Below are 25286 nucleotides of genomic sequence, written 5' to 3'. Positions count from 1 at the left end.
CAGGATTCTTTTCTTTTGCAACGATGTTAATATTTTTTCTCTCTTTTGATCAGTTGATTGCATCCTTGATTAATAAAAGTATTTTACACAAAGAAAGATCTTCCTTGTTTTAAACTTGGTTGTTTACAGTATAATGACTGTTATGTAATCACTATTTACAATTAAACATTCCAATTTCTAAGTCGCTAGTGTCAAAAATTTAAAATACTGCAACATTCTGCGCTCATTTTTTAAATGTGATCATTCCGACATAACTTAAAATTCCAGTTGCCTAAAAACCTGCACACATCAACCATGACTACTGAACGCAGATCGCGCTTAATATTGTCAAACAGTCAATTGTGCCGTGGTTTATTCTCTTAAAATGAGCTTGTGTTATTGAGTCATCAATTCTGCAGGTGTTTTGATGTGATATTTCCTCAGCAAGGGGTTTCTAAACTGAAAGAGATATACCACCTCCTCCTTTCTGTAAATTATATCAAGACTGCATCATTATTTTCCATCTGTCTCATTCCCTTGGGCTTGGTTCAGACAATTGCCACAACCAGAAAATCATAACAGAAACAAACAGAAAATCAAAAGCCATGGAAAGTGTTTTGTTTTACTTTCCTGTACCTGTACATTTTTTTTTTATGTACCTTCTTAGCCTAGGTAGATTTTGCTCCCACTGTCCATCTTCCTCTTTGTGTTCGAGCGTCTTTGTGTGACTTTGAATCAATGACCTCCCTGTTTACCTTTGCACTACTTTCTCCTCCCCCCCAAAAATCAATGCAGATGAAAAATGAGCAAGGATTCCTGGTGCTTTCTTTTCTCCGTGCAAGGATGGGGGTCCCAGAGGGAGGCGGTGGCCCTGCTGCTCAGTAATTCAGGGTTTAGGCGGGCGAAGTGAAGATGGCGATATAATACCCTGGCGGGGGAGTGCTAATTGGGACACTGAGTCTGAGCAGACACCAGGCGACACCGACTGTGTTACCGGCCAGGCTGTCGGGTTAACTTAGCCATCAGAGAGGTTAGCGTTTGGAGGAATGTCTGGGGATATCGACATGCCTCCCACAGCAGGATCTAAACCAAGTGACTGTAACTTTAAAATCACAGTATAACTCATTATTTGAAAGAGATAGCACAAGATGGGCCACAATCCACACTTGTAGCTTCATTTTTTCCATAAATTACATGTATAATGTTAATTATCCCTTACTGAGGCATTCTGAAATGGTATAGTATTATCATATTCCAATCATATATATTTTTTTTTTTTATAAAACGACTGTCATAACAATAGATCAGCATTTATTTTTTCAATATTGATGAGAAATTGTATTAGAATATATCATTGTATGAAATTTATAGGAACATATAATCTGAGAAATGACAGTATTATTAATTCTGTTGGAATGAAAAGAATAATAAGAGTTCAAATTTAGGAAACATACATATATATATATATTTTTTTTTTAAAACAGCACTATTTATGTACTATTAGGTATATTTGACACTTAAAAGTACTCCATAGTCAGGTCCAAAGTCACTGAAACACAGAATGTGTAAAAACAGTGACATTAACAAAATTTACTGATTTATATATCATTTTAAAACCTCTTGCCTCCATTTCTAGACACCTATTACTGTTTTCAGTGTTAAAACGTGTCTTAAAAGTACAGGGTTTTTTTTCCCCCCAAGAGCAAAACAAACTGTATTCCAAAACATGCCCTCTTTAAAGCTGCGGTAGGGAACTTTTGACGCTCTAGCGGTTAATAAACAGAATTGCTTGCGTCTTGCGGAAGAACATTGTAGCCGGAACTACTTCTCTCTGTTTATGTCTATGAAGAATCACAAAGGTACTGGGTTACTCCGCCGCGGTACCCCCGAAGCAATCGAAAATAGTCCGAATATAAACACTTATTATAGGTGCACCCTAGTGATTCAGGACAAGCTAAAAACACAGTTTGGAAAATGGATTCATGGTGTACTCGCTTATTATATAAATTTTTCTACATTTTGAACACAAACAAAGTTACGGACCGCAGCTCTTATTGGTGGTTTCTTACCGGGAGCGATGCATTTCTGCAAATGGCAAATACTGGGAGGAGCCAGAGGAACTTGATTTTTTCACAGATTATCTGTCTCATATTCTACTGTCAGGACATAATGACAGGTTTAACAAATACTTTTTACAAAAGTTACCAACTGCAGCTTTAAATTACTGATTGCTCATGAAAAAGTACATTCACATCATTCAAATCATGTTTCTAACACGAGCCTTCTGCAAAAACACACTGCAAAGAGGGAACGTCAATAACTATAATTATATTCCACATAATAAATAATAAATGAGTTTGTAATTGAATGATGTGTTGCATGCAATGTTCCTCTGTACATGTGACTCGATCATGAATTTTGCATCATTGTATGCATTATTGCCACCAAACATTAATGAGATGCTTCATTTGATCTTCTGTACATAAAATAATCTACATCATCCTAATGGATGCCTGTAGTAAATCATTTGATTATAGCTCATGCATGCAGAAGGAAAAGGCAAAGGAGGTGATCGGAGTGTTTGGAAAATCCAGTTGAAATGGAAGTTAAATTTGATGACAGCCAGCCATGAAGAAACTATACTTTTCACATTGAAAGATTTTGTCCAGATCATAAGAGTCCTATCAAGTTACATCTACATCAGGACAGTAAAGCACCTCCAAAAAAATCCTAAACGCTTCTTGGTCTCGAGGAACATTCATACTGACGATCATTGATATGCTCATTTGCATACAACTCAATATCAAATCAAATCACAAAGAACTTCCCTTTTAGATATAATACTTTTATATTTAAACTCTCTAATCTAAATGCATAAGGGATCATATTTAAAAACACATTATATTATAAAAGGATGTTATATTATCTTGTATTATATTTTATATTATTAAATAACATTGTATTATATATAATGAAAAAGATTACAAAAAGACAAATTATATATATATATATATATATATATATGTGTATGTGTCTTTTTTTGTTGGCTGTATTATGAGGTAATGTGTGGAGTAAAGTGTGTGTGTAGTTTTACATGCAGAGATGGTCTGCATGTGATCCTATACCACTCTCCCAGCACACACTGGCTGCTGTCACCCGATTGGCTCACTCTTGAATAGCTGGATAGTAACCAGGCTTGTGTGGGTTGTGTGTGTGAGAGGATGAGAGAGAGGGAGGAAAAACAGTTTCTACACACCTTTAGACAGCACTCTCCTCATGTTAAGACAAAAGATAGGTGTAGTAGTGACACTAAAAGCCCGCTGGCCTCTCTGAGCACAATTTCAATCAGCTCTTGTTTTGTATTTTTAATCTTCAGTTTCATTGGCCGTGACTGTATTTCTCTTGTTTAAACCATTACTCCAAATGCCATTCTCAACTGTAAGGACATATTTTATGTTACCGTTGCACAAAATCATGACTATTTGCCTCTGCTATAAATAACCTATAACAGCAAACTCATGAGTGCTCTCTGTGTCTGTGGATTGGATGGTTTGTTTTGGTGTTAAAGGTGACGTGTTACCATGCTGACATATAGCGCCTTTGCACTTCTTGTGTCCCGAGTATGAGCCCCGGCTCATCGACCAACCCCCTCCACCTCTGCCACTTCGCTTCCTGTCTAAATACTGTCCTTTCCAAATAAAGGCAAAAACACCAAAACATAAATAAAAAATAAATAAAGAAAAAGTCACAATACAGATTGGGTGTGAGCGATCAATCTAAAAGCTGGTCAGTGGGACAGGTTTTTAGGTTTAAGTAACAGGCCACTGGTGTTTCACTGTAATCATCAGACATGATAACACAATCTGTAAAAGCTCCCACAGACTGAAATAGAGTGCACCAGTTGGGTTCTCCATAGAGGAATTAATTTCGCAATAATGCATATAACTTTCAAGACATACCTACTATGAGCTCCAAGCAATTATAATAATAATTTTTTTTTTTAAAACCACCCACAATCCTTATAAGAGACCAATCAACCAATCAGAGAAGTTCTTGTTACCATGGAAACGATAATAGCAGCTCAGTAACAGCTGCCAACTCCCAAGCATGGCAAATTACCCTCCCAACATTGAATAAATCAATCCGCATTGTAAAACAAATAGTCTGAATAACTAAGTCATTTTCAAATCAAACAGTTTTCTATTGGTCAAAGCAACAAATCAGTTGAACCCGTTGCGAAATCTGCATGGGGAAATCTTTCTCCCTCCGATGAAATTCCCCACACACACGGATTACTATTAAAATGACAAGATTTTGCAAGGGAAAATTCAAAACCAAACTATTTAAATTGTGATCACAGTTTAAATCATTGGTTTGGCTCATTTAGTCATTTGAAAGAATCTGTTAAGTAAATTACTTATTGAATCTCTCATTATAAAGACAATTACTTGTAATGGTTGTGAATGAATTAGTGTTTTTAAATGAAACAACTGAGTAACTTGATAGTCCCTTGTGTTGGTCCTGAATGAATCAGTGTACTGAATGAGTTAGGTGAGTCATTCAGATAAAACATCAGTCACTTACTGGTGAAGCAAAGTAACATACAGAAAGAGTCAACATAAATCATAATGTCCACACAATGTCCTGTTGTCTCAGAAATGAGTTTTTCCTTCACATTGTTTCATGCAATGTCTAGCTCAGTCCTTCACACAATCTTAAATCTCAAAATACCTTTTGTCTTTTTGTTAGGTTTTTCATGTCAACGAAATGCTGTCGTGATCTGATTCCTGTTGGAGCAGAGAAATATTGATTATATTGATATTATTACAGAGAAAATAAATGGAAAAAATGTTACTGGAACAAAGGCTATATAAAAGTGGACAGTCACTAATGCTTACAGCCACAGATAAACATGAACATAGATAAAAAGATTCTGAAAAACACTCATATATATATACGTAAAAACTATTCTGTATGCACAGGTACACAGAAAGAAACTCATCTGACCCATCTAAAGAGAGCAAGACCCTATAATATGCATTAAATCCAGTAATGTCATGCAGCCCACAACTTCATTAAGCCCTCTTTATCTACCGCATATGGCTCTTGATCTTCTGTAATGCTGAATTAAGAACAATATCATTACTGTACTCTCTAAACGACCTCTGTTTTCAGGAAACGTTTTGAAACTTGTGGCTAGTTAGAGCGATAAGACGGACAGAAGCTGAAATATGGATGCGTGTGGCCTTTGTGTGCGTGCGTGTGTATGTGCGTGTGTGTGTTTGTGCTTTGGGAAAAGACTGAGCCTCATTTAAATTTTTATTGCACAGTAGCTCATCAGAGGAGAAAAGCCCATTAGAACAAAGGTGATTTCCAGCTTATTTATAATAAGAAGCACTACTACCTGACTCATTATCTTCCTGCTTAAACTTCTCACCCACAATGCATAGCATAATGTACACTGTAAGCTCCGATGGTATCCTCTTTTATTCTCAGTCACATTTTTGTCCTAAATGCATGTAAAAGGCCCCACGTCCTTTTGGAATAAAGAGGTTACTTTTCTAAGATAAACACAAAGCTACTTTTGAATAGCATACTACTTATTATTTTAACAGTATGTATACTGTGCTCAGTATGCCAGCGGTATTTTAGTATCATTGAGGTACTTTTTATTAGTAGCCTATATATTTTAGCAATTTTTTTTATTTTTATTTTATTTTTAGTTATTTAAACTTCAATTAAAATAAATTATAAATAATAATCAAGTTATTTCAATTAAAAATTATTATTATTTATTTATTTTTTACTGCAGAGGGGTTATTATACAAAACTGGAAATGGAACAAACCTGCATTTATTTCCAGTAGCACACTACTGTACATCCTTTATCATTGCATACTACTTCATTGTTTCAAATAGTGCTTAATAAATAATTATTGGCTGTTATCAGTGTGTACTGCACAGTATCTCCATACTGTAAGCAATATGCTGGTATTCCATTATGAACAAAAGACGACATTTCCCAAGGCAATTATGAAGAGACTATCATAATGAGAAGTCATTTTGTGAGAGATTATGAGAGTAGATAACATTGCAGAAAGCCAAATTAGAAGGAGTAAGGGATCATTAATCCTCTCAGGTTTATGAAAAGTAAATAATCCTAAATAAAAGGGAAAAAGTGGCTTTGTCTCTTTGGCACAAGGCACAAAAGCAGACCAGAACATGCAGGGCCAGATGTTCAGAAACATCTTTCTTTTCTTTTTCATGATAATTAAACCCTTTAATAGAGTTTAGCGACTCCCTGACTGGATTACAACAACAGAAACTGTGATTTGGTTTGTAAATGTATTTTAAATTGATTTTCGTTAAGTTGAAATCGAGCTCTATCAATAGTTTAGTCAACTTGTAAAAACCAGCAAAAAATGCTTTGATCGAAATACAGAATTTCAAACGGCAAACCTGTTTTTGATTTACAGGTTTATTTTGAAAAGCTGTACATTTCTATCAGTTTTGCTGTGTCTCCTCCTGAGATGTTGGCAAATCAATAGCCCACACTTTTATTTAATGAAGTCTCCTTGTTGTAGTAATTAATTACCAGATGTAAGGGATAAAACAGGGATCTGTTTGGGAGATGGTAAAAGATTGCTTTTAATTCTCAAGAGGCCTGTTGAGACGATTGCTTGGCCATTCGTTATCTCACACATCACTCACACATCTCTTTAGATAGCTCAGCTGACATCCATCAGGAGAAATACAGGGGGGTGAGAGAAGAAGAAAAACACATTCACAAAGGTAGGAGGAGATGGATAGAGAAAGAGAATCGAGAATCCAGAAGATAAAAAGAACAAGAGCTGATAGCTGACAATGAGCACAGAAAACAATCCATCGTTCACTCTCAGAAAAGAAAGTACAAAAGCTGTCACTGGGACAGTACCTTTTCAAAATATATAATGTACTTTTGTACCTTTTATGTACATTTCAGGTACTAATATGTACCTTTAAGGTACCTTTTTTCTGAGAGACATGAAAGCGTCAAATTTTTCATAAACTGTGGTCCTCTACAAAAGAAATATTATTTTAATAAATCTTAAATCTGTTTTATTTAAAAGCATAAGCACTGCTCTGACTGGAGATACCTTTTATAAAAAAATGAAAATAAAACATAAAAAAAACTATTTTGAAAGATTGGTCCCACTTTTTATTAGGTGGCCTTAACTACTATGTACTTACATAAAAAAAGTACAATGTACTTATTGTGTTCATATTGTATTGTAAAACACTTTTGCTGCTATTGAGGAGGGATAGGGGTAAGGTTAGGGAGAGGGTTGGAGGTTGGATGTTTGGGTAAGTTTAAGGGTGGGTTAAGGTGTAAAGTATGGGTCAACAGTGTAATTATAAATGTAATTACAGAAATTAAATACAGATGAAATTAATTGTTGTTTTTTTAAATATAAGTACAATGTAAAAACATGTATGTACACAATAAGTACATTGTATTAAATTATTAATTAAAATGTAAGTACATAGTAGTAAAGGCCACTTAATATAAAGTGGGTCCGAAAGATTTTATTTTGTGGGGGTGGGGGGATGCAATATTTGTTGCAGTTAATATTTTCATTTGCAGTAAAACTTTATACATTTTTCAATTTTACATCATTATAATTGCAGGTTTTCTCAGCCATAAAACAGATTTTTAGCACAACCAGTACTACAATAAAGAGTAATTATTCAATAAATTTTTAATAGCATGTGCCCTGAATTTTATTATTATTATTATTATTATTATTATTATTATTATTATTATTATTATTATTATTATTATTATTATTACTTTCTCCACTTAATTACTGTGTTTTTTTTTTCAACATCATTGTTTTAGAAGCACATATGCTATTAAAACAAAATGTTATGATAGGGTTCAGCGACCAATCAAAACCTCTCAGTTCTGTCACCGATCTACACTTTCCTTGTATAAATGAACATTCAGAAGTTTAAGAAAATGACATACTGCATGTTCAGACGCAAACGCCTCTTCAGGGGGAGGTGGTTTATTCGAGCCCCTTATTACCCTTTTCTGACATACTGGGCTTGTAAACGTAGCGTGTGATTAGCTGCAATGGCTGAATTGAATTGAATTTCAATCACTGCATGTCTGGTCACATCTGAGAGAGTCACACCTGGGTGAGCAGAGCGGTTGCATGTATGGTCGCAAGTACTTCACAGATTTGGGACGGCACTTTGATTGCCATTGTTGAACAGGTGTATGAATTTTCCACACAAAGAAGTGTTTATGTTGGATTATTCACATGTGGCTATTATGCAGATGAGCCAAGCAATATGACCTGAGCAATACATGGACACATGTCAACACCTGGTGTGTACTTTTCTTTCTCTCTCTTTCTGGGATTTTCTACGTGGTGCTGTCTTTCTATGACACCTACTGTAACACACACATATACTGTAACATACACACAGATTATCAGACAATCAACACATTTCCCAAGTGGACTCCTTTAATCATCAGCAGACCACTTAAGGACACACAGCTATCAAATACGCCAGTGCTTTGACGTGTTAGTTAAAACAGTGTCTGAGTACAGAGGATGAGAGATTAAGGGCCCTAACATACACCCGGCGCAATGCGACGCAAGGCACAGCACAAGTGTGTTTGATAGTCTCAGTCCGGCATTGTTCGCATTTTCCCGTCCAGCGTCACGTCGTTTAGTTAGAAAAAGCAGTTGCACCCATTTGTGCGCCCATGGGCGTGCTGGTCTAAAAAAGAGGTGTGTTCAGGCACATTGCTATTTTAAGGAGTTGAAAATAGACTGCGCCATAGACCAACTCAAACTTAGTCTAAAGTCAATGGCGCAATATTGCTTTGTTTTTTAAAGAGCGCGTTGGTTGAAAATGCGCCTTTGGGCAGGTCCACAGTGTGCGTTGACTTTGCTTATTACACACAGGGATGTGCATCTCACAAACATGCCAAATATTAAAAACAAAAGGATTACAGTGTAAAAGAATACTATTGTGTAGGCTACATAAATATAAAAATGTATTGATGGAAAGTCATTGCTTGTATTAAAATTAGGCTACCTATTTGCAATTTAGCCTTTTACTACTTATAATGATGAATGAAACTGGCTAATTAATTGAACAATTGTGCCAATACAGACACATATATATTAACTGACGATATTCCCTGCTTGTCCCGTAGATGATCTGCTCACGCGCTTTAACTTCACGCACAAGCAGATCGGTTTCTTTGCTTGAAAAGTGTTCAGCTTTTCCGCCAAACAAAATCCGCAATGTAAATAGCGATCCGCCATGGCAAGAGCTCTGATTGGTTAATTGAATGTTACGCCCATTACTCATTAAAAGAATAGGGACAACCAATTCCAAAAATGCGCCCATGAGCACGGACAGTTTTTCCTTCGTTAAAATAGCAAGTATATATGGACACGCCGACGATTATTTTATATCTACCATCAGAAAACAGTCAGCCACCTAGCAACACCCAAACAACCACTTAGAAGACCCTAGAAATTTTGTAGCAACCAAACAGAATCACCTAGCAAGGCTATAACAACACCCTAGCTACCAACTCAAACAACAACATAGTAACACAACAGAATATACGTTAGTCACAGACTCGCCCTGGGAACCACTGACATTTATTCTTTCTCAACAAACGTAGTATGATGTGAAATGACAACAACGTTCCCGATGTCATTTCAGCACAGAATGGAATATCTAATATGATGTCCCACAATCCTCTGTGTGCAATTATGCCTTAATTTTTCCATCAGACTTTGAAAGAAATCAGCAATCAGCATGGAGATTAAATTTGGCAGTAATAGGTGACTCAGTACTGGAGTTAATACAGCTGTAGAGAGAGAAAGCGAGCACATCAGGAGCATTTTCCTGAAGCTATTCTGACAGGCGCACACACTCAGCAGAACTTGTGTGATGTTAGTGTCCCGTCTAGCGTTTGAGAGCCCTGTAGGTCGGCAGGCAGCGCTACGCAGGTTTAAGAGCGGCTTCAACGAGCATTTGTTGGCTTCCTCAGCACTTTTTCTTCTTCAAAAAGAGCAGTAAGAGATTCAAATAGTCAGCAATTCCATTCCAGACTCCATCCATGAACACAGAACTGTTACATCCCTCCAGTGAGCTTCACATAAACACGACGAGCCGAGGCCATCCGGAAATTCATATGGGTCTTGTTTTAGTTCGTGTTCCCGGTTAACTAATGTCTGTGAGTAATGCTGACATTGAAGAGTGACAGAGGAAACTGAAAATAGCTTCTGGGTATAAAATAAGTTAGAGAAGCAAATTCATCTGACCTAAACAGAGCACTGCTACATTTGGTACGACCTCCCAAAAATATCCAGTGCTGATTCAACAGCGATCTTACAAACAAATGGAATAAGAAATAGCTTGTTTTTATAAAAATAAAATAAAATAGTATTAGTAATAGTAGTAATTATATTTCAAGTCTTACAAGTTGCTTTCAATGAAGAATTAACTAATTCTCTAATACGATATATATTTTTAATACTGTTATACACGTAATATTTTTTAAGACAACATGAAATATGATATGATATATGATATTTGATATATGATACATGATATGAAATGATACGTGCTTCAGGTTTCAGCCTTGTTTTCATGTGCTGATGTATTGATTGTGAGCGGGATCAGACACGCTGCTGTACATCTGCAGTACAGTTGGACTCTTTCTATTCGCACAGTTCTCCATTTAAACCAGCTGCGCTAATAGCCTGTGAGAGGACTGAAAGTGTCCTTCCTTTTCTTCTCTCGTCCAGCACGAGGGATCCACAGAGCCGTATATCAACTGACAGCAGCTAATGGAAGTAATCCAAGTTGATTAGCAGACACCAAACCCATCACTTGTTTTAATACCCAGCTGCAAATGGTGTAGAGATGGGGTACTTTCTCTATAGTGTCTGTGAGTGCATATGTGTGTCTGTGTGTCTGACACACACAAATCCATATATAAACTCTTATCAGACAGTGTATAAAAAGAGGTAAATATCGTTATTATATATTGTTTTACTTTTAATAAACACTATTTACTAATAGGCTTACAGTATATATTTCCCCCCATAAATAAAACATTCCCATTTAATAATTATTATATCAAATGTACAAATACATACTAATTTATAAATATCAATTAGGGTGAGAGAGGGGAAAAGTTATAATCATAATACAATTAATAATAAATACAAATATATACATCTCTAAAATATATTAGTAAAATATTTTCATTTACATAATATTATTTGTTTGTTGCTTACTCCCAGTTGTAAGGCAAAATAGACTTTATACCATATAACTTTAACCGTGTAAAATCAATTGGAACATTCCATTTGACAAAAGAATAAATAAATACAAATCAAAAACATTTCAAATAAAAAAAGTTTTTTAAAAATCCTGTAATAAAGATATATAGGTGGATGGTTTGATTATAACATATAAAAGGGAACAGGAAATACAATAAAAGAGAGAGAAGGAAGGAAGTAATGATGCATGGAGAGAGATAGTTTGCCATGCATGAAGGTTAAGTTGGCAGGGCGCTCGGGAGACTCACTGATAGTTTTTGCCTGCAAGCGTACATGTGTTAAATTCACTCCACCTGCTATTCTTTTGCTGACTGTCTCTCTTTTTGTGTCATCATCTCATCTCCGTCTCTTTCGCTCTCTTAGAACGACTCCTGGGGAAAGCAGTACTCTTACGCACTATTTAAGGCCATGAGTCACATGTTGTGTATCGGGTACGGAGCCAGAGCGCCCGTCAGCATGTCGGACCTTTGGATCACCATGCTCAGTATGATTGTGGGCGCCACCTGTTACGCAATGTTCGTGGGTCACGCCACAGCCCTCATCCAGTCTCTGGACTCGTCTCGGCGACAGTACCAGGAGAAGGTAAGCGCAGCCTCGTTGGTTTCATTCACCTAAGCGGTTTGTTTGTCATTTTGATATTCACACCACCATGCCTTCACCGGACGTGCATGTGATGTTACAACATCTCAATAGTGTAGTAATCTGTGTCATCATCACATATCACATTATGAGCTCATTGCTCATCAATCATTCAAGAATGACATCAATATTCATCTCACGTCAAAGAAATTCTAGCAACATGGGTTGCACTGTACATCTACATTTGGATGAGCGGTATGACCAAAATGAGCAATTTTGTATCATTAAAACTGTAAATATATATATATATATATATATATATATATATATATATATATATATATATATATATATATATATATTTTTTTTTTTTTTTTTTTTTTTTTTTTGTAACCAAAAATATTAATAACTGTTAATATTTAATTGTCTTGTTTATAGAAAATTATTATGAATACCATTATTTTCATAATTATGAAAATGCCTTCTTTTGTAATAATATTGTTATTGTTATTATTATTATTAGTAGTAGTAGTAGTAGTAGTATTGTTGTTGACTAATCAAGGAAATTGATTCCTATTTATTAGTTATAAATATTCATTATTATTCAAAAATATTATGATTAAGTTGTGTAAGTTCTATTCGTATTATTAGTATCATTATTAAATTATCAAATAATAATAATAATTATTATTATTAAAATGATGGCATTTTCTAAATTATTTTGTTTTATTTGTTAAATTATTATTCTTTTTATTATGTTTCAATTATTGCAATAAATTATTAAAACACTTTAAAAAGTATTGCGTTTACTATAAAATTTTTGTTATTATTATTTAATCATTTTTAATCAAGTAATATTATTTTCTAAATAACGTTTTGCATAATTTCATTAGCAACCAACTGAACTTGTCTTCTCATTTCTCCCACACATTCTGCTCCTGGTTTTCTCACAGTGCTTGTTTCTTTGTCAGTCTTGCTTGTAAACAGCATATAGCAATAGCAGCACAGACACGTGTAACTCTCACCTGCACCTGTTTCTGAACCGCTGCTTGACACATTCCTGCAGTTCTCTGACCTCAGCTGTATAGTTCATTACTAAGCTCAATTGAGGATTGTGATGCTTAAGTCATCTACTCAGAGATGCCACTGTGTATCGATTTCACTTCCTCTAAACAGCATGCAACTTCCTCCCCGAGAAACCATGAGAGAGGGATAGGCAGATTATCCCTCATTCTAGCGTCTTGTCTTTGAGGGCTTGTTGTACCATTAGTGGATCATTATATCCCTGTGCTTTCAAAAAGGATTTATCCCAAGTGATTGACATAAACACTCTCTACAGGCCAAAGCATGTGCACGAGCTGCTTTGTCCCATGAGAGAAGGGGGCTTATGTCATCTGGGCTTTGTTTGGGTGGCAAACCCGACCTCAATGAGCCGGGTTAACGTCACAACACAGACACACAACGTCATGCCAACATGAGCCATCAGGTTCTCTGTTTAATGCCATTACAGTGGATGAGTGGAAGGACAAGATTGAAATGGAGAGAATGGGATTGTGCTCCAGGGAGTTGGCACACACTAAATGAAAAAGAAAACACATACAACACTGTCAGATTGTACCATTTAGTAAGCTTGTCACAGGGGCAGTATCCTTATAAAGTACATATAGCTACCATTAAAAGATGCATACTAGTACTGACCCAGTGAGATGATGTTGCCTAAAAGTACTTTTTTTTTTTTTGACAAAGTAATATCCCACATGGGACCTTTTTTTAACATAGATAGCAAATTGAGACATTTTTCTTAGGTTTCTCAGATGTTCCTGTAGAAATAGATTCTATAGCTATGAGTCTTTATTCTAGAGGTTTTGAAGAGATCTTAACGATGTCTCAAACTGTGCTGAGACTTGATCAAATTAATTATGAAATCACAAGATATATATTTTTTTTTAAATAATTCCCAGTATCTTGAAAAGATCTCAAGCTAAGCTCAGATTTGATAAAAAAAAACCTGTAATCAAAATAAACTCAAACATTCCTCATTACATTCTTCCAAGACCAAGATCTGTGCTATCTATACTGTCCATATACATACCATTCTAAAGTCAGTATATGTTGGGTCAGTATATTTTTATAATTATTTTTTAAAGAAATACCTTTATTTAGAATGGACGCATTATCAAAAATAATTAAATATTTTTACATTGTTACAAAAAAAAAAAAAAAAAAAAAAATATATATATATATATATATATATATATATATATATATATATATATATATATATATATATATATATATATATATATATATATATATATATATATATATATATATATAAAATAAATACTAACACATTAAGCATTAACACACCATAAAGAGCAAATCAGTATATTAGAATGACTTTGGAAGGATCTTGTGACACTGAAAACTGGAGTAATGATGCTGAAAATTCTGCATTCTGCATCAAAAATATTTTAAAATAGGAAACAGTTCTTTTAAATTGTAATAATAATATTGCATTATTTTTTTATCAGATAATGGTAGTGGCATTTTGATCATTTGAATGGTAGTTAAACTTCTACTGTATATCAAATAATGTCTCTTTTGTCTCTCCAATTCTATTTCTCCTAAGAAATTTTACACCAGAGACAAAGTTGATACTTAAAAGAGACACTGACTGAGTTATGAAACGTATGATTATACAATTTCTGTTTGTCGACAAAAATAAACTTTTAGAAAAAAATGTTTGCATTTCTCCATCAAGAGTCTCTAAGCTGTAGCTTATACACATTCCGACATACGATCCAATCAATATCCTGAGACCACCACAGGCTCATTTTCACTGTAACTCATTCATCACGCTGTTACGGGTTTTAAAATACCGTCTAAGAGTTTACTCGCATTCATAAAGTTACATTTTCTCATTACAGCCCGCCTTTACATCATCTTGATTGGCAAAGCCATTTAGCTGAAACCCTTTAGCTGAACAAAGTGTGGGGTTTCCAAGCTAATGAGATTCCTTTACTCTGAAAAACAGGATGCTGCACACATACATAGCTCATGCGTACCATCAGTTTCCCTGTCATGGCCGCCATGCACAGTCTTTCAGAGTTACACACATAGCCGCTGTCACCTTCACAATCATACAGCAGTCTAAAACAGACAATAGGCTTCTATTAATTTACATTTCTCCACCTGTCCCAGCACGGACTCTTATCTTCCATTTAAATATGATTTAAGCGTTCGACACAAACAGGCTGTGTGATACACTTCCTGTTCCTCTTCCATTCAGGATTGCAATGTCACCACTGTCGTTTCACCCCAACATAATGCCAATAAAAATCCATTGCAAATGGATATTAGATACGGCTCCCCTGCCCAGAGATCTGCAAATGGCATTCATATTGAACAGTGGTCACTATATGTAAACAGCAGAGGTCAAATGACAAAGCCGATGTTACTGCCCCATACTGCCGAGAAGAACAGCATCACTGGACACCAGCATACAGTAAGTCTTATTTTGGATGCCAGTGTGCTGGTGTCCCAACAAGGCTGTTTAACTAGCTTAACTACCATGGTACAGAGCAAACTGTTCAAGCACTCTAATTATAGCACTACACCTAATAATATCAAAACTAATTAATAATAAATAAAAAATAAATATATAACGTTGATACCAGTTGAGCACCTTGAATTCTTCTTCACCAAAACAGTACTAACAACCACCTGGCTGATGTAACTGGCATGCAGAATTTTCCAAAATCTAGTGAACTGCCATGCTGTGTATTGCCTATAAGATAAAACTGAGCAAAAGAGTTCTATAAGAGTTATATTGAGTTCTTTAGTCAATACTATTTCAAGTTTAATGAAATATTAATTCACAGCTCTCACAGTCTTTCTATATTTGTTTATTTATTTTTATTTATTTATTTTTGGCCAAACTGTAACTCAGAATTGCATGTCTTTCTACAAATTGTAATTTTAATAATAACATTATTATTATTATTATTATTAAAATAATTCATGCATTAATGAAAAATAATAATTATTGCAATTGATGTGTTGTTTTGTTGTTGTTAAAGTAATAATAATAATAATATTGTGTTGTTTTGTTGTGGTACATGTAATTCCCATATATGTATATATATATATATATATATATATATATATATATATATATATATATATATATATATATATATATATATATATATATATATATATATATATATATATATATATATATATATATATATATATATATATATATATATAATACTAATAATGATCATAGAATGTAATATTATAATTTCCAGAAAGGAAAGGTCTTAGAGTTTGGCCAGTATGATATAACAAGATCAAGAACAATAATAATAAAGACAACAACAACAATAATAAATGCTGTAAGAAGTGGTTTTATAAGAGATCTGATGAAGAATATTCTGAGTCAGCTCTTGCGGTGTCTGACTCATTGCTGTTCCATTTGCAAAGACATGCATAAGAAAGCCGACTAATGGAAGAGAACCACGCTCCAGCGGCCTTATCTCTCATCAGTCCACTCATCTGTAGCTTTGCAGTAGCAGATCTCTTATGATCAGCAGATCAGGCCAGCACATGGATGAGATCGGAGCCACCACACGTGGTTGTGTGCTGAGCAGGGAGCTGCATGCGAGTGGAAGCGTGAGTTCTTTCAAAGTGCATGATCAAAGAAGATCGGCAGGAGAGCATTTTCAACGTTCACCTTATTCACCTGATGTCATTTCTTAATTGATGTCATATCAGTTTAGGAATAAACCCAGCCATTTTTCCTGGCATTTACAGAGCATTCCACAGCAGGAGCGCGAGGCGGGGATCTTCTTCAAAATGGCATAAAGAGCTCGACTCCTTTGTTAAATCAGCAGTCCTGATTTGTAATGCTTTACAAATGCTGTTGTGTGACTGAATGCAAAGGTTAAACAGGTGGATTGTTTGTTGGAAGCTACAAGACATTTAAAGCCAGGTGCACAGCTGTTTTTCTGTCCTTCCTTATGATTGCTGTTTGTCACATTCTTCTGATAAGAGCTTGCAATTCAAAGCAGACTGCGACATCAACAGACTTTTATGTTAGTTTGTATTGATATGTACCGTAGGTCATGTCTGACTGATGTTGACTAGATGATAATTCACAGCATTAATGTTGGCAGTGTTTTTCTTAGAAAAAAAAGGAATAGCTGGGCGGGAAAGGAAAGGTTGTTTTGTTTGATCATGACGTGAGGGGAATGCTACATAATGATATTTATATTGCATAACAATACACATTTTACATTTATAATCATTTACATGGATTATAGTGCAATGTGATATGCAACAAATATTTTATTGTTGCTTATAATTATGTATTCTATGTTGATACAAGAAAGATATTATTTATAAACACTGAACGCAATTGCCGTGCTACTATTTATCGGAAATTGTGTCAAAATCATAAAGTATGCAACAGATGGTTTATTTTGTAGTTTTGTTACTTCAGCAGGATCCAGAAATACAGGGACAGAACAATAAAATAAAATCATCTTGCCTATTCTTATCTTCCCTTGTAGAAAATTAGGAGATCTGTATTATGACCCGACTCACGTGACCGCATCACAGTCCTCCCCAACTAATTTGGTGGAACAAAGCACCTTTCTGGTGGGTGTATTGTCCCTTCACTTTGAGGGGCAGCCTCAAGCACCTGAGACGCAGGAGAGATGCAGACAGGTTAGGCGGATTGTTTCTGACATCTAATATAACCCTGTCAGAACCCAGCAAACATTTAATGTGATGACTGCTTCTGCAAGAAGAGAGAGGGAATCGTGATAAACAAACCTAATCTTGACAAAGCATTTCTGTTCCCACGCTGATAATAAACCCCAACATGGATCAGCTTAATGTGCTTTTGGACAATAAAGTGGAGAGGAAAAATCTGAACATGCCTGTATTAACAAAAAGGAAATGAAATTGAATGAATGAAGGAAGGAAGACTGGAAGAGGACATTTTTAAATGAAAAGGACAAGAAATGGTAAGAAAAGGGGCAAAACGGGGGGAGAAGGAAGGAATGCTGGAAAGGAAAGGAAAGGAAAGAAAAGAAAAGAAAAGGAAAGGAAAGGAAAGGGAAGGGAAGGGAAGGGAAGGGAAGGGAAGGGAAGGGAAGGGAAGGGAAGGGAAGGGAAGGGAAGGGAAGGGAAGGGAAGGGAAGGGAAGGGAAGGGAAGGGAAGGGAAGGGAAAGGAAAGGAAAGGAAAGGAAAGGAAAGGAAGAAAATAGTGAAGGAGGAAAATAAAGAAAGGAATGGAAAGAGTAATGAAAGGTTTTGGAAAAGTCAGGTAACAAAAAAACTGGTCGGGAAACAAAGAAAAGTATGGGAAAAAGAAAAATATGGAACAGGAAGAGAGGAAGGAAGAAAGTTGAAAAAAAATTGAAAATGAAAAGGGCAGGAAAGGAGGAAAAAAATGGAAAGAAAAGAAAAGAAGGGCACAGTATAGTAGTGAAGGGAATGGAAATCAAAGCGAAGGCAAAGAAATTAAGGGGAAATGAAAGAAAGGAATGCAGGATGAAAGAAAAAGAAAAAAGGACTGTACAACAAATTTCAGACTCAGAAATCCTGTCGATGGTCCTTTTGAAGCGGATATATAAACATGCGGCAGACACTGAGAGGACGCCAGCTGTCATTCACACAGACGCCTGAAACATTCTAGCATTACCTCAGTGGGAATCATGAAGTCCATGTGAGCAAGCTTTAAGAAATCCCATCAGGATGGAGAGAGTTTATCTGCTCAGGCAGTACCAATGATATTGTGCTTTAAGCCACATGCCCAAAACAGCTGGACTCCTCTGTGGCGTCTCACCACCTCAAGAGTACTCTTTTGAAAGCCTCTGCACTAACCAAAAAGTTTCCCTCTTTGTGAGTTCAGCATAAATCAATGCACTGCAAACGCAAACAGGCCTTATCATGCCCCGACAGACGCGCTGTAATCAATGTAGAACAAGAAGTGGCATTGTTTTCTGTTTTCGCCCTCATTTTCGTCATCCCCCTCCTTTTTACTGCAGCTTCACTGGCCTGCAGTGTGCAAGACGATGTTTATTCACAGGTGCTGTCGTCACCAGGCTGTGACAATCCGTTAAACCAAACCGGCTGATCCCGATTCTGCTTCCTGTATATGTGTGTGTGTGTGTGTGTGTGTGTGTGTAAGCAGACTCTGATTAAAATGGATGAGGTTCTGGAGTTTCTGGAGTTTTTGATCTCCAGATCGTGTTTTTTCATATGCGTTTGTGTAAAAGTAGGGTGGCCATCTGTCTGGATTTAGGTTGGAAAGTTTTTTTACAGTACAGGCGCAACCTTGAGCCAGATGCTCATTTGTCCTGCTTTAACGATCATTACTATTTCATACTTTATCCTTACATACTGTTTACATACATCCTGTTTTTCACATATCTGTATGCAGGGAAGTAGGCGTTTTGAACACAGCAAATTACTTGCTTTTTTAGTAAAAGACTTTTGAATGAATGAACAAATGATTCAATGGCTCACTCATTAAAGCAGTGGCTTGTTGCCACCTACTGGCAGTTTTGGTTTTATATTTAAAGTATAACTGCATTTTCCCTTAACGGAAAAGTTTCTGTCACTGCTTATAGGTTTTGGAGTATTTTTCAGTTGTTAGAGTCTTTATACTGGGCTGTATAAGCTTCCGAACTATCTAAAAGTACACTATGGAGGATTTCTTATGCACACTACAGTACATGTATATGTATGCCAGGATAAACAGTGTCAGTGTCTCAGTAAGGAAGCCCATATCAGTGTTTGCTTTCGCCCTGATGCCTAGTGACTCACTGTATCTCTACCATAGGCCACTCTTACTCATATTATAAATATTCAGCACTTGCTTTGACTCATCCAGATTAGAACCATAATGTGGGGAGTTCACTAGGATTTAATTGCGCCTGCACCTTTTTTTTTTCTTCATTGTTTTAGCATTCAATTCCATTGCCTGAATTATGCAAATAATGGCACAGCGTTAACTAGTCCAGCCAAACAGCCTGGAGGTTTGGTTAATAAGGCATAATCTATAGTAGGCCTGATTAGCATGCTCAAGCTAAAGCAGCTGGTACCATCTTAGCATCCCACAGCCTGAAGACATCAGCTCTTAAATTCTCAAGGCCTCTGTCTAAGAGACGAGGAGAAAGGCTTAATGTCTGGACTCTAAGTAGCCGTGGGTGTAGCCGTCTCCCTGTCGCAGATGCAGCAGAGAGAGACTGGGAGGTTTTGGAACATTAGTCTAATTGCTTGGTGCTTGAATTGTCATTTAAAGCCATTTCACTCGCACTGATAAAAGACCACGCAGTCCAACATCAGAATGCTGTTTCTGTGCCGCTGCATTTCCCACACACTGCCATCACATAAAACACAAATCGCTTTCCATGTAAGACAATCTGTTTACGGAAATAAAGATTTAAAAGTGTTGCATCCTACATGTTTACAGTACTTACAGTCACTAACTTAAGAACGAAAATGTTGTGTTTGTCACTGTACTGTTTCGATTTCTAAGGAAATGAATAGATATGATTGGCTAAAATGGTGCTTTACTTGCATTTTAAATTTGTGAAAGGAATACTACATTTGCCAGATCATACACTGTTAATTTGTCCCACAATGCAATGCATTCAACCTGTTCTTCCATTTCCAGTGTGATACATGAACTGTTTTTTTTCATGTCAACTTTTGGGTGTTTGATTAAGGAGATATTTTTACCCAAACTGAGAATAAAAATAACCGTTTAAAATAGTAAAAAAAAAAATTATTCATTGAATTTTTAAAAATAATTTAACACTTTGGCATTGATGCATTAAATTGATAAAAAAGTATTGAAAACATAAAAAAAATATGTAAAAAGTAAAAGTAAAGATCTTTACTGATTTTAAATGAATAATATTTCAGAATGTTACAGTTTTACTGTCGTTGCATATTCTCATTGCAACTTTTTACAAATTGAGAATAAAGCATGTGTTTTCTGCACTGTACTGTATGTCAAAATATGATCTTATTAAAGCAAGTAAAATCATAATGCAGCCTGTTTGAATTTGTGGAACAGTTTCTTTAATGGCTCTAAAAGGTAAATAGAGAAGAGACTGATAGAGAATAGACAGTTGAGAATAAACAACCCACACAGAGTTCATGTTCATAACATCATCTATCATGAACAGAAGAGCTGATATAGATATGCAAGTCAATCCATGCAAAAGTATAAAATAGATTGTTCTGGGACAACTATAGAATATCTTGGTATAATTTCATGTGACATTATGGAATGGGCAGCCTGCTTAGAATGCATACATAATTGAATTGAATCGTAACCAGAGATAGGTAATGGAGCAGGTGTTGCATTAGACATTCCTGCTCTGATGTCATCAGATGAGTTGGCAGACAGGAAGTGTTCATCCGCATGCACCACCTGCCCACAGACAATGACCCAGCACATTTCTCTCTCTCTCTCTCTCTCTCTCTCTCTCTCTCTGTGTATGTGTGTGTGTGTGTGTGTGTGTAGATGTGTTTACACAGGATTCATCTGAATTGCTCATCACTAATTCATACATGAATTTAAAAAAATATAATTTCATTAAACACCTACACAGAAGGGTGTTTCATTGCTATTTCATAGCTCAGGTAAATGTTCTGAGTTTTGTTTCATTTAAGGAACAATTCCTTGGGGGACACAAAAATAGAAGCAACTGAGACAATAATAGCCAAGATAATTTAGTCTGAAATGTAATTTTTTAAATCTCTGACTTTTGATTGCAAATCTGAAGACATGAAATCATGAAATACAAATGTAAACCTCTGACATTTCAACCTCACAAACTACTCTTATTTACATTTAGTCCTTAAAAACTTACACTGCAGTCAAAATGTTTGGAGTTGGTAAGATTTTTTAAATGTTTTTTTTAAATATATATATATATATATATATATATATATATATATATATATATATATATATATATATATATATATATATATATATAGTATTGTTCAAAATAATAGCAGTACAATGTGACTAACCAGAATAATCAAGGTTTTTCGTATATTTTTTTATTGCTACGTGGCAAACAAGTTACCAGTAGGTTCAGTAGATTCGCAGAAAACAAATGAGACCCAGCATTCATGATATGCACGCTCTTAAGGCTGTGCAATTGGGCAATTAGTTGAATTAGTTGAAAGGGATGTGTTCAAAAAAATAGCAGTGTGGCATTCAATCACTGAGGTCATCAATTTTGTGAAGAAACAGGTGTGAATCAGGTGGCCCCTATTTAAGGATGAAGCCAACACTTGTTGAACATGCATTTGAAAGCTGAGGAAAATGGGTCGTTCAAGACATTGTTCAGAAGAACAGCGTACTTTGATTAAAAAGTTGATTAGAGAGGGGAAAACATATAAAGAGGTGCAAAAAATGATAGGATGTTCAGCTAAAATGATCTCCAATGCCTTAAAATGGAGAGCAAAACCAGAGAGACGTGGAAGAAAACGGAAGACAACCATCAAAATGGATAGAAGAATAACCAGAATGGCAAAGGCTCAGCCAATGATCACCTCCAGGATGATCAAAGACAGTCTGGAGTTACCTGTAAGTACTGTGACAGTTAGAAGACGTCTGTGTGAAGCTAATCTATTTTCAAGAATCCCCCGCAAAGTCCCTCTGTTAAAAAAAAAGGCATGTGCAGAAGAGGTTACAATTTGCCAAAGAACACATCAACTGGCCTAAAGAGAAATGGAGGAACATTTTGTGGACTGATGAGAGTAAAATTGTTCTTTTTGGGTCCAAGGGCCACAGGCAGTTTGTGAGACGACCCCCAAACTCTGAATTCAAGCCACAGTACACAGTGAAGACAGTGAAGCATGGAGGTGCAAGCATCATGATATGGGCATGTTTCTCCTACTATGGTGTTGGGCCTATTTATCGCATACCAGGGATCATGGATCAGTTTGCATATGTTAAAATACTTGAAGAGGTCATGTTGCCCTATGCTGAAGAGGACATGCCCTTGAAATGGTTGTTTCAACAAGACAATGACCCAAAACACACTAGTAAACGGGCAAAGTCTTGGTTCCAAACCAACAAAATTAATGTTATGGAGTGGCCAGCCCAATCTCCAGACCTTAATCCAATTGAGAACTTGTGGGGTGATATCAAAAATGCTGTTTCTGAAGCAAAACCAAGAAATGTGAATGAATTGTGGAATGTTGTTAAAGAATCATGGAGTGGAATAACAGCTGAGAGGTGCCACAAGTTGGTTGACTCCATGCCACACAGATGTCAAGCAGTTTTAAAAAACTGTGGTCATACAACTAAATATTAGTTTAGTGATTCACAGGATTGCTAAATCCCAGAAAAAAAAAGTGTTTGTACAAAATAGTTTTGAGTTTGTACAGTCAAAGGTAGACACTGCTATTTTTTTGAACACACCCCTTTCAACTAATTGCCCAATTGCACAGCCTTAAGAGCGTGCATATCATGAATGCTGGGTCTCATTTGTTTTCTGACAATCTACTGAACCTACTGGTAACTTGTTTGCCACGTAGCAATAAAAAATATACTAAAAACCTTGATTATTCTGGTTAGTCACATTGTACTGCTATTATTTTGAACAATACTGTATATATATATATATATATATATATATATATAGATAGATAGATATAGATATATATTTGAAAGAATTATCTTATGTATGATGTTTCTTTTTTTTTCTTTTTTTACCTGTAATAATTTTTTTTAGGATTTTTGGATGAAAAGATAAAAAGGACAGCATTTATTTAAGTCTTTATTATCATTTTTTATCAATTTAACACTGAAAAAAGCATTCATTCCTTTCTTTCTTTCAGAAAGAAAATGATTGACCCCAACTTTTGAACATTTAATCAAATTACAATCTGGGAGAAACAACCGGGAGTTAACTTCCGAGTCTCGCTTACTTGTTTGGCTCCAGCTTTTTTACTGAAAACTCTTTCTCTCCTTCTCTCTCACAGTACAAGCAAGTGGAGCAGTACATGTCCTTCCACAAGCTGCCGGCTGACATGCGGCAGAAAATCCACGATTACTATGAACATCGCTACCAGGGAAAGATCTTTGACGAGGACAGCATCCTGAACGAGCTCAACGACCCGCTCAAAGAGGTGAGAAATATCTCATAGTAGTTCTGATCTAGGATTATACTATACTATTATATTACACATATATATATATATATATATATATATATATATATATATATATATATATATATATATATATAGGTCATCCAAATATTCTACACATACTACACAGAAAATGTGCATACAGTAGACAGTATATATGTATTGGGATTACATCAAAATTACCCAGAATGCAGCACCCATGGCATCGTGATTGAGCAGACAGAGTGAGTGTTTATTATGACACAGCAAAGTAAAAAATAACACTGACGACTTCATCCTCAAAACACCTTTAACTCCCAGCAGCTCCTCCCTCCCTTCCTCCTCCATCTCTCTTTCTCTCAGTTGGTCAGGGCTGCTATTTTTACATGCACCGTCTTGTGACAAACCAGCTTTAAATAGATAAAGTCTCCAGTTTGTGTCCCTAGTGGAGGTAAAGGGTAGGACGTGGCTATCAAACTCATTATTTCTCCTGTGTGATTGCTGTCAGAACCTTCCTGACACTTTTCTGAATACGTCACGATTTAAAGCACAGTGCAATTTATCCTTCATACCCAAGCCACACTAAACAAACACATCCTTCACCCCGGCAGTATGAAGACAAGGAAGACTGAATATTATGTGCATTAGGCGACAGTTAATGGCTGAAATGTGCTTACCACCGACTGTATGGGTGCCACAACGTTTACTGCAATGCAGTGGGAAGAGAGTATAGATGCTTGTGATCACTATTTTTGCTTAGGAGTGCTAAGCAAAAATACATAAATTGTATATATATAGAGAGAGAGAGAGAGAGAGAGAGAGAGAGAGAGGTCATACAGTATTGTCCAGCCATAATAAATAATATATTAAATATTCACAATATATTTCTGTGTTTTTGCTGAGATTTAAGAAAAAGATGTAATTTCAGACAAAGAACGATGCATAAGAGATGCATACCAAATGTTGTCAGAAGGCAAAAACATTTTAAATAAATAAATTAAATAAATGAATACATCCCATTTTTTTTATTTATATCAGAACTTTTTAGGTTGTTTTCCTTAAAACACATAATATAAAAAAAAAACATTTATTTATATTTTTAACACATTACTTGTTTGTGTTATTGTAATATTGAAAAAAACATTCAGATAAATAACCAAGCAAACATATGAATAAAAT

At 35.5% G+C, this 25286-nt stretch overlaps 1 protein-coding gene across 1 annotated transcript in view; it reads left to right on the top strand.

The window, feature by feature from the left end:
• The window catches only part of LOC127942374 (potassium/sodium hyperpolarization-activated cyclic nucleotide-gated channel 1-like), an 81742-nt gene that overhangs the window by 42685 nt on the left and 13771 nt on the right, over window positions 1–25286 (top strand). Inside the window, exons 4-5 of the mRNA XM_052538082.1 lie at window positions 11708–11926; window positions 23961–24107. Coding sequence (XP_052394042.1) covers window positions 11708–11926; window positions 23961–24107 — 366 coding nt within the window. The remainder of the gene's footprint in view (window positions 1–11707; window positions 11927–23960; window positions 24108–25286) is intronic.

This window comes from Carassius gibelio, chromosome A21 (genome assembly GCF_023724105.1).
Source record: "Carassius gibelio isolate Cgi1373 ecotype wild population from Czech Republic chromosome A21, carGib1.2-hapl.c, whole genome shotgun sequence".
Classification (NCBI taxonomy): Eukaryota; Metazoa; Chordata; class Actinopteri; order Cypriniformes; family Cyprinidae; genus Carassius; species Carassius gibelio.
This window is presented reverse-complemented; position numbering and strand designations above follow the sequence as displayed.